The following is an 18,610-nucleotide window of genomic DNA, read 5'->3' on the forward strand; positions in this document are numbered from 1 at the left end:
TGGGTGAGAAGCCCGGGCTGGCTCAGCTCGTTTCTTTGCTCCAATTTTCGCAAGACCAGAACCAAAGGCTCGTATCTGGAGGCTCTGGGAATAATCTCCCAAATTCATTCAAATTGTCGGCCAGTTTGAGCTCCACGCAGTTGTGGGACTGAGGTTCCTATATCCTGGCTGACCGTCAGCTAGGGGTCCTCAGCTTCTAAAGACCACCTGCATTTCTTGACTCATTGCCCCCCTCATCCATCTTCAAAGCCACCAATGGCAGATCATGTCCTTCTCATCCTTTGAATCTCCCCGGTTTCCATTTCTGCCTCCTACTCTGTCACTTGACTGACTCTTCTGCTTTTATGGGCTCACATGATTACATTGAGTTTATACTGCATAATCCAGGATAATTTCTGTATTTTAAGGTCATCTGGCTAGTAACCAGTTCTATCTACAAAGTCCCTTTACAGCAGTGCCTAGATTAGTGTCTGATTGAGTAACTGCAGGATGGGAATCTTGGGAACATCTTCAGAGTTGTTAACACGTTGTGTTTTGTTAACACGTTTATCTGCATTTCCCAAATCTGGGTGAGTTTTGGGTGATGCCAAGTGTCATCCTCGATTCCTGATGCTTACTGAAACCTCCAGGACGTTTGTGTCCTTTCTCTTCCAGGCTGCTGATTATTTCAGACCTGTTCTCCAATCTCTGTCCTCTCTCCAGAGGTTTTCTATACGTTTTTCTCTGATCCTTCTCATTTCCCTGTTGTCTGTCCATCAGCTCTGCCCTTATTATTGACTGAGCCAACAGAGCATTTTTGCTGTTCCTTTGTTTTCTCAAAAGCTTTCAACCAATTCCCCTGAGACTTGGATACTCCATCAAGCTCTGATGACCCTAGAAAACCTCAGGACTGGGGATCCTGTTTTCTTGTCTTTGTAATCTTTAGAGACCCCTTGAAAATCTACTTCCAAGCTTTTTTTTTTCTTTCTTACTAACTTATATAACTAATTCCTTTAAAATCACTAAGAAGGAAAAAAAATTAGCTAACTGAATTACTACTATCTTTTTTTGAACAATTTCGACAATTTTAACGCCTGTCAACCTTTAATTCACAATGCCAAGGTTAAGGACACTTATTCCCACAATTTATTGTACAATATGACCTTGCTGAAATGCAAATTGCTGGGCCCACACCAAAGATTCAGGAAATCTGGAGTTGGAGCTCAGGAAGTCTGCATTCAGCGAGGATCCCAGGAAAAGATGAGGCGTGCTCAAGGTCTCACAGCTCCTAAGTGGCAGCAAGACTTCAGGTGAAGTCTATGGTGAAATTCATCTGTCCTTACTATTTACATAGTGAGTGAAGGTGTGTAGGTTGATAAGGACTCGGACTTCTCCAAGGAGTCCTTGCAGTGAGTCCCTCATCATCCTACTCGTGGGCCCTCATCAGGGGCATGCTGTTTGTCCACACTCCTGGATGTCCATATCTTTAACATTATGATCCTCATGCTGATGATGATGAACATGCATTCTGCCCTGTCTTCCCCACGCTGGATGTGCACTAGTCTTTAGTGCCCCTCATTAATACCCTGGGGGTACCCATACCATGTTAAAGGAGATGTTTTGTTGCCCTACTCCAATTAATGAATGGGATTGAACCCTTCGTGCATTTAAGATAAAGAGAACAAACATTTAGTAAGAGAAAGGAAAAGAAAATCAACGCTAAGTGTCATTGGCATCCCAACGGTTTAGCTCTTGTAGACTCAGTATAGCTTCCTGAAAATGTAAGACACTTTGCAAATGATTTTTAATCTTCACAAAAATGCCTTGAGGTATCATTATTCCTACTTCATGAATAGGCTTCAGAAAGGTCACCAAACACTCCGTCGTGCAGCCAGCTGGGGAAATATCAAGATCCGAACCCAGGTGTCTTCCTCCATAGCTTGTCTTCTTTCCATTCACCCACACTTGTCTTCTAAGCTCAGAAATTCCACATAAGCATTTTATAACCATCATCTAGGATGTTGAAGTTATCAGCCGTAGTTTGCATCTCTTTGGCCACCATATGCAGCTTTCACACATCTCTAAATATTAATTATGAAAGTTTTCTCTTATAGTTCTCCTTGTTACACAATAGCAAAATAAATAAAATGTGCTTACCAGTGCAACTCTCCCATGGAGCTTCCCCGCACATTTCACTGTCTTGCCCAAACATTCAAAATAGGCACATGCACATCTTCTAGAAACACACTCCTTCCACTTATGCTTTCTTCCTACTTCCCCTTATTGATGGAACGATTCAGCCCTCAGATAGGGATATCTGCTCATCTGTCTCGTCTCAGCTTTCTCACTGGTTATAAAGCTGCACCTCCCCCCAGGATGTCCCTGGCATTCCTGGGCTACTGCTGCCACTTCCCTACCAGGCTGGCTCCCTGACAGGCCTCTGTAGCCTCCTGAGTGGTCCACATGGCAGGCACTCCTTAGGGTCAACAGCCATTTGACTTTCGCCAAGGCATGGTTGAAGTCCCTAGTATTTGAGAGAGAAATCAAATGGAATTCATGATGACGGGCCCTTCTGGAGTCTCCATCTGCTTATCAGATGAGATGTCAAGCAAGCAGGGCCCCAGACCACAGTAACTTCTTTAGAGAGAAATGTCTTTCACTGAGTCACGTTTCAACTCCCTGGCCCTGGTGATGTTGGAGATGGAGTGGGAGAGCTGTGCTTGCTTAGTCCCGTTCGTTGCTGAGTACCTTCTTCCTTAGAATAATAATGTTTTCTTCCTTGAAATACAGGTATCTTTTATTTATCAGAAAAAGAAAACGCTATGTCACCCGTGTGGTGTTCCTTTTGCCAGAGCTACTAGCAAGCTTAGGAGTTAAATTTAGTGCTCATTTACATGATCTCATTCTCAGTTTCTGGAGAAAAGAAACTATCTTCTCTCTTCTCCCCTATGATTTCTGAGCTCTGGGGGCACTAGACATTTAGACAAGGGGCCATGATACTTTTGTTGCTTGAATATTAATACTGTGGGGAAAGACTTACGATTATTTACTGCAGGATAAGAAAATAAAATCTGGGGGAACCTGGGTGGCTCCATCGGTGGAACGTCCGACTCTTGATCTCAGCTCATGTCTCGATCTCAGGGTCGTGAGTTAAAGCCCCACACTGGGCTACACACCAGGTGTGGAGTGTACCTAAAAAAACTAAAAAAGAAAATGAAATCTGGTGATATTGCATCCATCCTGTCTTATGGGTTTTTGCTAATCAAGAAGGATATAAGAACCAGTTACATTATAAATGTCATACACGGCACTAGGGTTCCTAGTTAATTAATAGCAGAATGTATCTCATATCCAAAGTCAGATTTCTTCCCCACCCCATCACACTGTACCCAAATCTGGTCTTCAGGACCCACCTACGGGGAGATGTGAGTCTGCCAAGCATGCACATAACCCAGTCACACAAAGGGTCACAGCTTCACTCACATTGATGACCAGAGAGGGGAGCCAGAGGTAGCGTGCCTCCTGGACTGGTTCTGGAAGGCCGCTCTAGGCCTTGTCCCAGTTGGCTTTCCCAGTAGGTAAGCTGCACAGATGCTGTTGAGGCCAGGCCAGTAGAGAAAAGAGAGACCATTCATGATGAGCGATCTTTATCCAGGATCATCATGTGATACAGTGCTGGTCGATGACATGAGGTATTTGGCCGAAGGGACATACGACAGGGCTGAAATCCTGCCCACTCTTCTCCTTTTTATAATTTATTCTCCCAAATGGGATGCCTTTTGCATTTAGTCTGCCTGGAGGGGGCACCTTTTTCTAGTTCACACAAAGGTTCCATATGAGCAATGGGCTGCTCTTTTACCCCGAAGATCTCCTCTAAGCCACTGTGATGAGGGAAGCTAAGTGTCGAGTCTGGGCGGTGAAGTGGGGTGGGGTGGGGTGGGGTGAAAGCCTGGAATGAGCAACTAGAAGTGATCTTCCACTCTTCTTTCTTGGGGCATGGAGTAAATGGCCCTCCCCTCTATGAATATATGAGGAGCTGAGGTATCTAATCGCGTAATTAGACACAAAAGGCTAAATGTTAGGAAAGACAGTGGTATACAAAGGGAAAAAGCATTGTCATTAATTCACACATTCAGCGGATCGTAATTTAGTACCTACTATGTGCCAGACATAGTGCTAGGCATTGGAGATACTGTGTGAGTATCACAGGTAGTCTGTCAGAACAGCGAGGTTCTGGTTTCCATTGTATGTGTTCCCTGGGGCACGTTATTTCCTTACACACATTATGAAGTGAACTTCTATAATATCAGCAGTGTTCATGGTCTCCTTTACTGCCAGTGTTTTTACTATGTGTTTAGGTCTCTGGGGAACTTTACAAAGGATGTTCCTTCACACTCGAGTTATTGGCTTGGGAAGATGCATACCCAGAATTCCCCTCTAGTTTCTCATTCAGATCTTCATGTTCCTGTGTGTTAAAATCAAAGCTCAAATTCTCATCTGGTCACCCAATCATTTGGCAAGAGAAACCATTAGCAGGTAGCTCTACTTGAATCCAATAATGCCTGCATCAACAGACTTCAGTGAGTAGTCAGAGTAGCTAGAGCAGAGAATACTAAGTGAGGAAGGACATGTACAGATGCCAGAGAAGTAAGCAGGGGCAAGCCAAAGAGGGAGCACATAAAACAGCATAGGCATTTCTGCCTTGAAATGAGGTCAGTGGACAATTTGTAACAGGGAGTAACCTGATCAGGTTTGTATGTCAGAACAAGTACTTACAAAATGGTGGCCTGGATTGAAGAAGTGAGCAACAGGATGAAGAGAAGGGATGGATTCGTGAAAGATTTGGGAGATAAATGGACACGACTTGGGAGACTGTGTAAATCCAAGAAGAAAGGAAAAGTCAGGGGAGAGTGCCCTCAGGTCTCTGGTTTCGGTGACAGAATGGAGTCTGCCCTGCAACAGGTCAATACGGCCCCTTAGTCCTGGCTCAGAGGGCAGTCTGGAGAGGGTAATTAAAGGGGACTGGAGAGACCAAGGAAAAGGACCTGGGGAGACTGCTCAGCTCTCCTCTTTTAATGTCACCACCTCATTGCACTCAAGATCATACACACCGTAGGCTCTGAGTAAACCTATGTTACGTTGATTAGTTTTGTAATGTGAAAATACAGAGCAAATTCTGGTATCGATATCCACAAACTTCAGAGTAGGCTTGAAGAACCCCGCAGTTTTTCACCCTCTAGAAATATCCCAAGAGAAGATGTTAATGAATGGGAAGTGTGAAGGAGGGACTGTTGAACAAGTCTTGAAGGCATCTACATTTAGCATCCTGTTCAGTTCTGGAATCTCTCAGAAATTGACATACTCCATATAAGCATGTGGTTCCGATTGACTTTAATGGGATTCCCTTGCAAACCACAGATTGTAAATTATCCCCTAGTAGGTATAACATTTATAGGAGACATATTATTTTACTCTGAATACCCCCTCGATGCTGTTACACTGAATTCTGACAACAGCAGAGCTCAGAATAAGATCATCTTTTACTAGAATGCCACTGTTCCATGTTGATTTCTCTAAGCCAAAGAAAATGGGTGTTTATAATAAAAGAACATTTTTTTTAAAGAAGAAGAAAGACTTAATTCCATGCTAAGGAATATCAAACACGATTTCCGTATGGTATTTGTTTTGTTTTTGTTTAATACAAGGCAGGGCACTTTCTTTTAGAGAAGAAATGATAGTTTTTCCCAGGTCTGGAGATTAAACAGTTTGGTAGTCATTTCACGTTCAGCTCACAAAAAGGGGATTTGCATATGAACTTGTTTGGGCAAGAAAACACATCTGAACATGTTTCATGGGAACTATCTCTATCCATGGCAGCTCCTTTTGGCCATCTCTTTCTTTTCTTTTCTTCATCCCTCCAGGTCACCGGGTTGAAACTGTCTCAGGACCTCGATGATCTTGCCATTCTCTACCTGGCCACAGTTCAAGCCATTGCTGTAAGACCCTTTAATGCCATTTTTAAAGAGAGCGAGGGCTATCAATAAACTTTAGACCGCATGCTCCTCCAAGATACATCATGTGCTTTTTGCGACAGAGATTGTTAATTAAAAGGGAGCTTGCCAAAAAGAGATGCGTGTCTTTTAGGAAGGAAATCTTGATGAAGTTCTTCACCTGCTTCACTAATCACTTCACATGGCTGAAAGCTGAAAGGAGCTCAAGCTTTTGAGCATCATAGTTGTTATGTATGTAACTTGTCTTCCAAACTCAATTAAATAGAAGCAGATGCCATGTATGCTTGCATTAAGAAAAGCTGATGTTAAAGAATGTGCACACTTATAAAACACATGACATTGTTCCCTTCGCAAAAGGATTCATTATAGGGTTCCTCTAAATAGTAAGCATCCTTAGAACTTGGAAGTGTTTGTTTTTAGGTCATTAGCAGCTTCAGCAAGAGGTTCAGATGGTTAAGGAGAGGAGGGGAGAATTTAAAGTGTTAGGAACTCCTATGCTGAAGATGAATCCAAAGTGAAAACAAACTCCTAAAGGCTCAAACATCATTCTCTAAGGACTCTTATTCTCCCAGAGGTGATCATGTTAGGAAGTGTATTTTGGAGAGCAGGTCATGGCTTTCTGAGTTTCAGAGCTGGAAGGAACCCCCAAAATTATAGCTAATCAAGCGAGGCTTAGCCACTCTGGTAAGAGAACCTGGACCAACAGAAAGGAAAAATCAGGCCAGTAAATTCTGATTCAAAATTTATTTTTCAGAGACACACAGAAAGTTTCCTGGTTCCTGTTATGTGGACATATTTATATGCCGCTCAGTTATTTTGTTTCTCCATATACCACTTCCATAACCTTATTCCTTCAAATAGTAGAACTGCATACATATTTTCCATATATCCATATCACTAACAGAAGTGCTTTTCTCATGTCCCCATTTGTCCATGTAGCTATGATGAGAGAATAGAGCTTTCCAGCCACTAAGAACATACAGTCTTATATGCCCCAGGCCAACTGGATTGGATGAAACAGTCCTTTTAGTTTATTTATGTGCCAGTTTGACTATCTTCCTGAAGCAACTGTCATTGATTTAATAGCTTGGCTAGTTCAGTGGCATCGATCAGCTGGTCTTACTTATGGGACCTTGGTCAAAAACAGGTAATTCTGGTACCTGTCAAAATGGAGGGAGTGAATAGTAAAATGAATATGAAGGAGAATAATGGGCATCAGTCATCAAGACAGTTATTTAGTGATCCTATTTGATGGTAATAATGATAATCATGATGAATAATTTAGTTTTGGGGCATTATGTGCCAGGCACTGTGCTAAATATTTACAAACATCATGCGACTCAACCTAATGAACTAGGTCTTAGAATCCCCATTCCGCAGGTTTGAAACCTACACTTAGGCAAGACCACTTAACTTGCTCAGTTTCATGTAGCTTAGCGAGTAGCAGAGCTGGGATTGGTGGCCCCGGCTTTCTAAAATAAAAGTAGCTATATGGAGTATTGAGGAACTTTGGTTTTCTGATGCAACGATGCCATTGCATGAAAGTCTTCGAGTGGAATAAAATGACCACGTTGAAATGGAAAATCTGAGCTGTGTGTTGCTCGTCCTCTGAGTACATGCCGAGAGGCAGACCCAGGGGCACCATCACGCGATGATAATGACCGTTACCTTTCCTCGACACCCACTAGCTGTGCCAGGCACCAGAGTACCACCCACCCACCTGTGGCCTAGGACAGCTACCCTGTAAGCAGGTGAGCTTGTCCTCATTTCACAGACAGGAAAAAGCACCTGGCGAGGTCAGAAAGCTAGTGCTCAGTAGAGTCACATGGGGAGCCCGAGAAGTGTCTGTCTCGCTCCCGATCTTCTGCTCTTTCCACTCTCCCAACCTGCATTTGCTTTTTGATATGCTTGTAAATGCTACATGGAGGAAATAAGCTTCCAGGCATTTCTAAGGCCAGTTTTTATTTTACACATCTTAGCAAACTTTGTTATTTTGGCCAGGATCGCCTCACAGAGGCACCCCCCTTCCGTGTAAATGAGGTTAAATATAATGCGGGCTGGGTGGAGCCAGCCAGCTACATTTTCCCAAATACCACACAGTTGGAAAATCAATCTTGTATTCAGTGGGTTGTACATGTATTAAAAGCTATCATAGTTATTCTGTCCATCGCCTTAATGACCTTTATAATACTGCAAAGGGAAGGAAATTTAAGACCTTTTTTTTTTTTTTTTTTAATAAGGTTTCATTGTAGGGTCAACTGAATTGTGAGTAGTTTGGTCTGTTTTGCAAAGGTAAGACAGTATGCCGATCTTTCAGGCAGAAATGTGCATTTCAAAGAAGTATTCTGATAACAGATATTTTCCCATGATGTTCAACTTGGGGAAAAAAATGGTTTTTTTGTTTCATTAGCTCTGAATATTGCCCTAGCATCTATATGTTGTGAATAGATGTGGTTGGTATTTTGTAGGAATAGAATGAAAGCGATATTGTAATGAAGTTAACTTGGGACTGTGCGAAACTCTCCATGAAGTAAAATTCTCTCTTGATCACACTGAATTGAAAGACTTGTCAAACAACCAGTTTATCCATAGCCTGTTCATCTATAGTTTTCTTTTCAGAATAGACCCTTAAAAAGTACTATTTGCATTTGAAGTCTCTCGATTTGCATTTGGTTCTGTACATTCCCAGTGGACTAGCCTGATTTTAATTTAAATTTCTCTGTGAAAACATTTTTTCCAGAAAGGTGAGCACAAAATCATTTTAGCACAAAGCCCCGTGGCAGGGCATTTAAGGAGGGTGGGACATTTCACAGAGTGGAGCCTGGGACACCCGAAGGGAATGCCCTGTTACTGACTGAGTGGGAAATTCCAGCCAACAATGCCACATGGGAGAGAGGCAAGGCTGTCACAGCCCCTCCCAAGGGAGTGCCTCTTGTGCAGATACTTTCTTGCCTTTTCCCAAGGGAATGTGCTTTGTGTTACCCTCGGCTCTGGCCCGCTAATCACATGAACCACACTTCTCTGGTTTCAGAAGTATCAGACATACCAATTTTGCATGGTATTTTCATGCATGTTGGGGGGAAGCTGTCCTCCCCCAACACAGACCCTCAGGCAAATCATAGAACTCCACATGGGGATAACAAGGTGCAGTTTTTGAGTTTGTCATAAGATTGGAGACGACATCAAAATGCGTAGCAGAGCACCTCGAGTATAGCTAATAACCAAGATAGCGCTCATGTCCAAACACCTGCCATGTACCCGACACCCTTGTGTGAGTTGTGCATACGCTGTCTATAGCGGCAACCTTGCAAATAAGTATTACTGTATTTCATCGAATCTAAGACCATAATAAAAAAATGTTACTTGCGTGTTAACATTTCTGACAATTCGTGGAGTTTTAAGATAAATGAATGTGATGTTACTATTCCTTTTTAAAAAATGGGAATTGAGTCTTAGGTTCCATACAGTTTGATTCAAGAAGTAGGTGAAATGTCTTAACCCCAACCTAGGTTTCTTGAATTCAAAAGCCATGCTCTTAACTACTACAGGCTCATGCCCCTTGATTAGACTAGAGTGTCCTGAAATCCACAGACACCAAATGATCCATGGTGGACGTAAGGGCATCTGTCGACCTTCTAAAATCATTCATAATACTATTTTGTAAGTGGCTTTTTTTCTGGAAAGGTCAGTAGGTTTTATCATATTCTCAAGAGGGTTCATGACCCCCCAAAAGCTTAAGAAAGAACATCTGGGGGTAATCAGCCACATGCAATAAGCAGGATCTGGCCTTATACAGTACAACATGTTTTAATTTTTTTTTAACACACTACATCTGTGGATTATTTTTGGAGGCCCAAGTTTCACCTAATCCATATTCTTGCCAGATTCACGAAGAGCTGAGGGCCCCTGGGCTGGAACTGCTGAGCTTTTGCTCCTGAACTGCCCCCGTCTCTCATAATTTACTACACAGCATTCAGGATTTCATGCCCCATGGTCCCCCCCTCCCCCCCTTCTAGCCACTCCCTCTCCCAGAGACACCGCCAGACACAGGGAAGACAGCTCTCCAGACCGCCTTGTCAAAAGAGGCTTCCCTTGCCCTGCATCCCACCCCTGGGGGTCAGAGGGACATCCTGGCCACTTCCAAACCCTCTTCCTTTACTTTGGTTACTCCTCTGATAGGGCATGCCCTCATGCTAAACTGCCTTCTTCTTCTCTACACACTTGGGTACCAGCTTCCCAGCAACATGCAGGATACCACCTCACAGTTTTCTCTCCAGCCCTAACCCTGCCTTCTTGGTGGCTGTCCCATCTGTGGCCTCCTAGATCCTTGACCTTCTTACGTTCCCTGACCTTCTCCTCCCTCTGCTTCGTCAACTCACCCCCTTGTCCACACCTGGGACTGTGTCATCCCTCAGAGTTAATCGCTCTCTAAACATCTCGAGGGCTCTCTCTCACCATCAAAAAACCATTCCTCTCTCATTTTCCTCCAGAGCCACTTTCTCAACCATTGCCATGTGGCTGCCTCACAAAGTCATGTCACACTCCACCTTTTTGTTTTGAATCCTGACCCCAAATAAATGATGACTCATGAACTTCCAGTTTTTGAACCTCCAAATAAACTGATTTTTAGCTCTTCATGTATCCTAGTTAAAACTAAAGAATCGTACGTTGGCATTCACCCTGATGACCCCACAGCACTGTCCTTTTCTCAAGCATCAGCGATTTGTACTGAGTTTAGTAAACTTAGCAAGATGAGGAGCATAACACATTTTGGGGAGATTCTAGCACATGAGGGCTGAAATGAAGCACTGTGAAGCCATGAACAAACCAGAGCACGGGATTCCCACCTTGTCCCAGGCCGTGGGCTCCAGAACTGTCATTGGAGAACCACTGCCTGGCTTCCAGTGAGAATAAAGGACAGGTCAGCGCTTTGCCAGCCTGAAGTCTTACTCTCATCTTCATGCAGCTGGAGCTCTCTTCTCATGTTTCTGCTGCTGATTTTATTGGTGTCCTTTTCCAAAGCACCAACCTCTTCAGTTCCTATCCAGGGAAGGAAGCCTGACCCACAGACCACCAGCCAGTCACTCCATGCTTCGTTCCTGCTAGAGCATCGGGGGCCGCAGCAAACACCCATGACGTGTGGGTTCCGGTGGACTGTGTTAATATTAACCGTGGTAGCACCATCAGTTGTTTTTGTCAATGTCGTGTAACTACTGATGGAAGCGAATGGTATAGTAATTAAGCAGGTTTGGGAATCAGGCCCCCATTGGAATTCCCACTTTGTGACTTCATTTGCCGTGTGATCAGAAGCGACACAGTCTCCCGGCGTCTCGGCGCTCTGAGACAGGGCATGTAAAGCTCTCAGTGTGGTGTCTGTCTGGCACTGGGTGGACACTTAATAAATGTTCCAGAGCTTTTCTTTGTGCTGCTGCTCTCCTGATGCTTTCTTCTGCTTTTTCCCTTTAAGTTTGGGACCCGCCTCATCATAGAGGCCCTGGAGGCGGCAGGGCACTCTCTCAGCACTCTTTTCCTGTGTGGAGGCCTGAGCAAGAATCCCCTTTTTGTGCAGATGCATGCAGACATTACAGGTAAGTCTGAGGAGGAACAGAGGAGGTCACTTTGGGCTTGGCAGCAAATATGCCCGGCTAAGAACCGGACAGGGTTGGAGATAGCAGGGTACAAGTGATGTGCCAAATTATTTTGCGTAGTTAGGTTAAAATGTATTCTTGTTTCTTAAGATCACTGTGAAGTGTCTGTAGCCATGATGGAGAAAGTGACTTCTCTGTGAAGGCATCTTTTGAATGATCCTGAGAAATGACAGGGGTCGGCAAGGGCTAGGACATAATTTAAGCCTTTACGGAACAGTATGAGCACCTCTTCTGATGCACACTTGTGGGGAATATTGAAGATGCAGAGATGGGTAAGACAGGATTCCTGCCCCCAGAGAACTCAGAGTCTATTGAAAAGGACAAACCACTGTGCAAATATTGTGTGGCAAGAGCTGAGAGTGAGAAAAGCACCGAGTGTTACAGAAACATAGTAGGACACCTCACCCTGGTTTGGACCTGGGACCGGGCAGGGCAAGCGCTCTGGAGGAAGTGATGGGGAAGCTGTCTTGAAGAAAGAATTCTGAGCCCAGCTGCTCTGTGGGAACTGGGGTCTGGCTGCAGATGGGAATTTGAGCCCTGAGACCCCAAGATCCTGTGATTCTTTCATAGCTTATGACACATATCAGGAAAATCCAGAAGCACGGGCTGGTCCCTTTGTGATACAAACACAGCAGAGCAGGATCCCCGCTGCTGATCCCTCAGCCTTCAAGAAAGGGACCCCGTTGGCAGGAGGCTTGCTTGTATCACAGAGCCTTCCCTGGGCTGCTGTCCCTCTGGAACTAGTGCTCTCATGCCTCTTGTCCCTTCTCCCCTGGTGTCTCCTGGAGATGGGCATCCCCCCCCACCCCAGGATGGCCAGGCACCAGAGCAGGGCAAGGGAAAAGAAATAGAGGGGATTGGACCCCGCCTACAGCTCCAGCTCCAGCGTGATAGGAGTCCATCCTTCAGTAGCCTCCCTTCATCATGATCTCTTGCGGTCCCTCCCCCATCACCTGGATTCCTTACCTCTGACACCTGGGTGAATCAAAGTCCCTGCCCTTGACACTGCTTCACATCACTCTTGCCCCCTCCAGAAGATACAGATTTCTGCGGATGAGAGCTTTACCAAATGTCAGGGGCGTAGTCAACCCCTGCACTTCGGGAGATCAAACTAAATAAATTCTTCATCCCCATCTTAGAGATAAATAGACTGAGGCATAAGCCAGGGCACAGTATAAAAAAGCACATAGTCTAAGGGTAAATGTATCAGGATGTTAAGTAGAGAAATTACTACCATTAACCAAGCTCCCACTGTGTGTTGCTAGAATCACTCTGTATATGTTTAACTTCATAAACTGCCAAAAGGTAGCAATCGGTGCCCCATCTTACAGACAAAGAAACTGAGGCTAGGAGGGTCAATTAAATTGACTGTCCAAAGTCAAACATTAGTAAGAGGGGAGGGACAGAACTAGGACTGTGACCTGGGTGTGCCCAGGCTAAGCGTCCCCTACGCTGTGCTGCTCACCCAGGTTTCTTGGCTCTCCTGAGTAGTTTGTACCAATGTGTTAATTACTCTTCCTTGAAAGTGTCCATAACCTAGGGACGTGGGCCATGCTGAGGCTGAAAGAGGAAAGACCTAAAAAAGGAGCCCAAATTACCTTGTAGTTTTCCCTAGGAGAAAACCGATAACCACATTTTATCTAAAAGTCAGCTAGCTAGTCAGATAAGATTCAGACTTAAAATGTGATCTGTGAGTGACTTTCCAATTTCCAGCCTTCCAATTGCCATGAAGCCTTCCTACCTCTGTGCAGGAGGGGAGATAAGATCTGCCCTGGCTAACGTGTCACCTGTGAGAATGCCCCGAGAGCAGGGCAGTTTGAGTGACCCAGGTCCTGACCAGGCACTGCGGCTCCAGCCTTAATGAGAGTGGGTCCTCTTCCAGGCCTTATGTCTCTGAGCTGACTCAGAAGCAGGGGCGGGTAGCAGCTTCACAGAAAGTTCTGCTTTGGAAACAGTTCTTCAGGCTGTTGAATGAAAAGGCTGTTAATCGTTATTTGGATTCCGATTGAAACTGGACCCTTTGTCTCTGGCCGTGGACCAGTTACACTTCCAGACAAAGGGACCTTTTCTTTGGCTGGAATTCCTCTGCGTCGGGAAGCTGTGACTGACGAGTGATGGCAAAGTGCATCTGCCTTTAAATGCTTTGGGTTCTGCTCAACTCATTAATGCATCGGATAAAATAGTTCCCATTCCAGGCAGAGTTTCCTTCTCCCCTCCTTCACCCAGCACTCACAGAAAAGAACACATTCGCATTGGATCCTGTAAAAGGCAGGTGCACACCAGTGGGTATAGAGGTAGAGTCTTGGATGCCTCGAAACATTGTAGTTCCGATTTTCCTGCAAACAGAGGCTTCGGGAGGACCATCGACCTGGTGCATGAGTCTCAGGACTGCCTGTCAAAAACCCAGCGGGATTAGAAGATTCTTTGGAGATAGTGTGGAGTCATGGAAAGAGCAGGGGGTCACCTCTGTGACTTTGGGCAAGCTGCCTTACCTCTCTGAGCCTCGTTTTCCTCTTCCGAAAGAGATAACACTATTTCCTTCTGATAGATTGTGCTGAAGGGGTACATGCTCGTGAGTTCATGAGCACCAAGGTCCATGCCTGGAAGTCAGTGTTCCATAAATGTTAACTCACTTCTTCCCTTAAAGCAGCCCCTCGCCAAAAAGGAGGAGGTGTGTTAGAAAAAAATTTTAAAAGCGCAGTTTAATAATTTGTAAGCAAATCTTTGGCATGTGACGAGCAGGCTTCTCCGTGCACGCAGAGAGAATGGGGCTTTGCCAACTTGGGAGAATGTCCTCTACGTGAGGAGGAAGAATCTCCCTGTACGTCTGGCAGTTAGTTTAACTGTGGTTTCAAGAAATACTTGGTGTGTCCTAAGTAATTGTAGGTTTCCTCCATTGACTTGGGACTGAATGTTCCTTCTCTGAATTTTGTTTTTTGGTTTTTTTTTTTTTTTAAGTCCCTGGCCGTTTCAGCAGGGATTTCCCTCTTTCTTACTCATTATTTTAATAATTTGTCCTTCCATTTAATTCACTCTGAAGCCTTCTCTGAGCACACAAGCGTACCAAGCACTGAGCTTGGCAGGGGGATGCAAAGAAAAACGATAAGCTCCTGCCAGAAGGGTCATTGCAAACCAAAAAAAGTGCTCTTGGTGCTCTGAGCAGTGTCCAGAGAGGACAGCAAGGACCCAGAGGATGCTTGTGTCGGTATGAGTCAGGTCCAGGCAGGGAACAGATGACGCACAAAGTTTGGAGTAAAATCAAACAAAGGGTCTGTTACAGAGGTGTGGGCAGGGTGTAGGGAAACCCCGATGACCAGGCGGTCCCCTGGGGCTGCCCACAGTCTTACCACCCCGAATTTTGCAAGGGGCAGGCAGGGGCATAGCCATCCTGAGTCTGAGGGGCTCTGAAGAGGCTGCCTGACTAGAGCTTAGTCAAGGTTTCAGCCATGAGGACAAGGGAGCCATGGATGTGGTCTGCACAGGCCGGTGTCCCAGGACCCACAGCAGGTGGGAGGTGGAAAGGGACGAGGTGGGATTGACCTGAAGGGAAGTGGAAGCAGTGAATTGGTATCATCCAGGTGACAGGGATGAGGAGGAAGTCTTTAGAGATAAGGGTAAATATTAAGAATCCTAACAGCTAATGCTAATGTAGTGTTTTCTCTGAGCCAAGCACTGTTTTAAGTGCCTCATTCACAACAGTACTTTCAATCCTCGCAGCAGCCCTAGAGGGAGGTAGAATTTTATCCCCATTTTGCAGATGGGGTAACCGGGACACAAAGAGGTCCAGGAACTTGCCCAGGATCACACAGGTAAATCATCGAGCAAGCCAGATTTCAAACGCTCGTGGTCTGGCTCCAGAGTCCTTAGGGTACAACCGGAGAGCTAGTGGGGGATCCACCAGATTCGCTCTGGTGTCCGGTTCCCCAGGGGAAGGGACTGCAGGTGCCTACTCCCTGCTCAGAACTAGTGAGGCTTTTGACAGGGTAAGGAGGGGCTGGAAGGTCAGTGGCATTTACAGGTGCTTGCTATCTTCTACGAAGAGCCATGTCTATGAGGGTGGTCCCAGCTGCTACAAAGGCATGCGGCGCTCTCCTGACTGGGCCCACACAGCCCTTCCGTGTGGCCCAGTGTCTGTCCTTCCCCTGTAGTTGGCTGATGGGCACCTGTCTGTCTCTTCCCCGCTGTGCAAGTGAGTGCGTGTAGAGGGCCTTGGCTCACCTTCCCGCTTCATTCTAACAGCAGCAGCCACCGTTCTCAGTGTCTCTTAAGACACTAGACATGTGCTGAGCCCCACGTGTGCCTTCTCTCATCAAGCCTCACTGCAAACCTGCACAGCACATCTTACTATTGTCCCCCTTTCACACACCGGGAAACCGAGGCTACATATTTATGTCACTTGGGGAAGGACCCAGGGCTAGTGGAATGGACTCTGAGCTTTTCCAAAGGACCCACCCCCGATGCCTGTCAGCGGAGCCTCAGGTGCTGGCCCTACAGTCTTGGGGCTGGCATTCCTGAGCCCCTAGCTGTGTGAGGACATTCTCTTCCCTGACCCTCTGTGCCAGGTGGCCGAGCAGCTGACTGAGCCTGGGAGTAGGAAGAAGAGTTAGGAGGCAGTGGGAGCCTCGGGGTGACTGTGTCAAGGAGATCTTCCCAGAAAGGATAGGAAGACACATGCAGTCTTTGAAAAAGTCAGTCTGGTGTCTTGAGTAGAGGAAGGTGTTCAGGTCTGGCTACCGAGCTTACCTTTGTGGAGGCTGCTGCCATCTCCTGATTAGCCAATGCATTTATACTTGTGTTTTACGTGTATCTTGTTTATAGCGTACACATATACACATATAAACTCCTCAGAATTCTAAATTATTTCTATTAATCTTAAGCCCACTATGAGCCCTCAGGCTCCAGCAGCTGGCCTGTGGAGTGCTTTCTTGCTGCCTGGTGGACCTCTACTTCTCCCTCAAGTGCCTCCGTGAGGCTCGTCTCCACTCTGACCAACACCCCAGCCCGTTCCCTATCCGGGAAATTTGCTCTTTCGTCATTGAAGCCTTTGCCGTGTGCTGGATAGTAGTTAGGCAGTCTCAAATCCAGGAATTCAGCAGTGGATGAGACCATGTGCCTGCCCTCATGGAGCTTAGGCTCGAGCAGGGGAGACAGAGGGCAATCGTGCAGGGGTGAACGATGCTGAGGAAATAGGGGAATGAGTAATGTCGTGGGTCAGTTGTCACTTTGAACGGTCAGGAAAGGCACAGTGGGATGGGGATGTTTGCGCAAATGCGCAAAGGACACAGAGGGAGTTGCTGTGTGGGCCTCTGGGAGGAAGTGACCTAGACAGAAGGAACAGCATGGGTGAGGGCCCTGCAACTGATTCAAGAAAACAAGGAGGCCAGCCGGGGCAGGGTGGCCAGGAGGGGAGGAGACCGTCGGGGTGGGTGCCAGCTCTGGAGGGCCTCACCAGCCATTGGAAGGGCTTTGGCTTGTCTGCAGAGAAATAGGAAGCCACCAGAGGGATTAATCACACCCTCTTACTACTTCCCTTTTCTTAGCGCATCTCAGTTAAGAGAACCACCCCCTGTGCGGCCTTAATGTCTTTCTCATCCACCTCCCCTTGGAGACCTGAATAGCAGGATGGAGGTTCATCTCCATATTCACTGGGCCCAGCAAAGCAGTCAACAAATGTTTGTTGAAGGGAGCTTGAACCAATGGCAGGTAGTAGCTAGCAGAAGCCTGGGAAATCGGGGCAAAAAGGTCTCATGAGTGCTGGGTCCCTTGGGGCTCCTGGCTGCTGCAGCAGTAGGCACGGGCTGTAAAATCCTTTAGAATCAGGAGCAGAGAACTGTGGGGGATGGGGAGAGGGTGCCTGCTGCTGCCTTCACGTCACATCACGTCAGGTGTTTCTGTTGCTGGGGCTGCTTGCCGGCTCCCCTCACCGTCCCCGGCCCTGCTCCCTAACCAAGGTGTGGCCTTGTCCTGTGCAGGCATGCCTGTGGTCCTGTCGCAAGAGGTGGAGTCCGTTCTTGTGGGCGCTGCTATTCTGGGTGCCTGTGCCTCGGGGGACTTCGCTTCTGTACAGGTATGTGAGGGCCGAGGGGCGGGCCGTGGCTCCTCCCCTGTCTGAGGCTGTTCTTCCTCTTGACAGCAGCTCACATCTTGCAAAACACACGGAGGATATAATTAAGAAATGATAGGTTCCAGCCAGGGAAAGCACAAACACTTCTAGCCTCAGACATATTTATTGCAGTTTTCATTTGACTTGGCCTCCGTTAGTGTTGGTCATTCTGTTTTCCTGTTAGGTTTTTTTTTTTTTTCCTCTCCTTTAAAATAGCTCTTAAATGATTTCTTTTAATTTCCCCTCGACTTTTTTTTTTTTTTTGGTAGCAAATGAAACAGATAAGTTTTAAAACTTAAGTGTTCCGTGTACATTTCAGATTTATATTTGTTTATTTCATCTTCATGTACCACTTTCCAAATAATTTTGAGGATTCTGACAATAAGAGGCACAAATGAAAACGTTAGCTTAAAAAAAAAAGAATTAAAAGGGAAAATAAGGAACAAAGATATAGGAAAAAGGAAATAACTTGGGCTCCGTGACGGAGCACACAACTGCACTCTGAGCTTCCTGGCAGCCAAGACAAAAATGAACACATGATAAGTTGCATAATTCTTATTTTCAAAAAGAGGAAACATTAGTTTCTTGTGGGAGACAAGGCTTTTCCTGCCACCAAATTGCAAAAGACATTTCACACATAGGTTCTATGGAGAGATTTTGAGTGGTTAAATATCCAGTCCTGCCTTGTCTACCTCCTAGCTCTGTGCCCTGACCACTCTGCTCTTTCCTCCATTTCTTTCTCTGCAATAATCATCAGGAGCACATTATGAGTTCTTTCTCTGTGTCGGGAATGCACGCTTAATCCCATTATTCCCAGTGTATAGTCGAAGAAGCTGAGGCATGAAGAAGTGAAGTGACTTGGCCTCAGT

At 45.9% G+C, this 18,610-nt stretch overlaps 1 protein-coding gene across 12 annotated transcripts in view; it reads left to right on the forward strand.

Moving 5' to 3' along the window:
- Positions 1–18,610, forward strand: part of FGGY (FGGY carbohydrate kinase domain containing) — a 420,763-nt gene that overhangs the window by 323,708 nt on the left and 78,445 nt on the right. For 11 of the 12 annotated variants that reach the window (XM_025912763.2, XM_086717132.1, XM_086717133.1 and 8 more), the window contains 3 exons: positions 5,901–5,975; positions 11,458–11,578; positions 17,611–17,705. In XM_025912763.2, coding sequence (XP_025768548.1) covers positions 5,901–5,975; positions 11,458–11,578; positions 17,611–17,705 — 291 coding nt within the window. The remainder of the gene's footprint in view (positions 1–5,900; positions 5,976–11,457; positions 11,579–17,610; positions 17,706–18,610) is intronic. The other variant, XM_086717131.1, reaches the window with a different exon arrangement.

The sequence above is a fragment of the Puma concolor genome, chromosome C1 (genome assembly GCF_028749965.1).
Source record: "Puma concolor isolate L17-30 chromosome C1, mPumCon1.1.hap2, whole genome shotgun sequence".
NCBI classification, from domain to species: domain Eukaryota; kingdom Metazoa; phylum Chordata; class Mammalia; order Carnivora; family Felidae; genus Puma; species Puma concolor.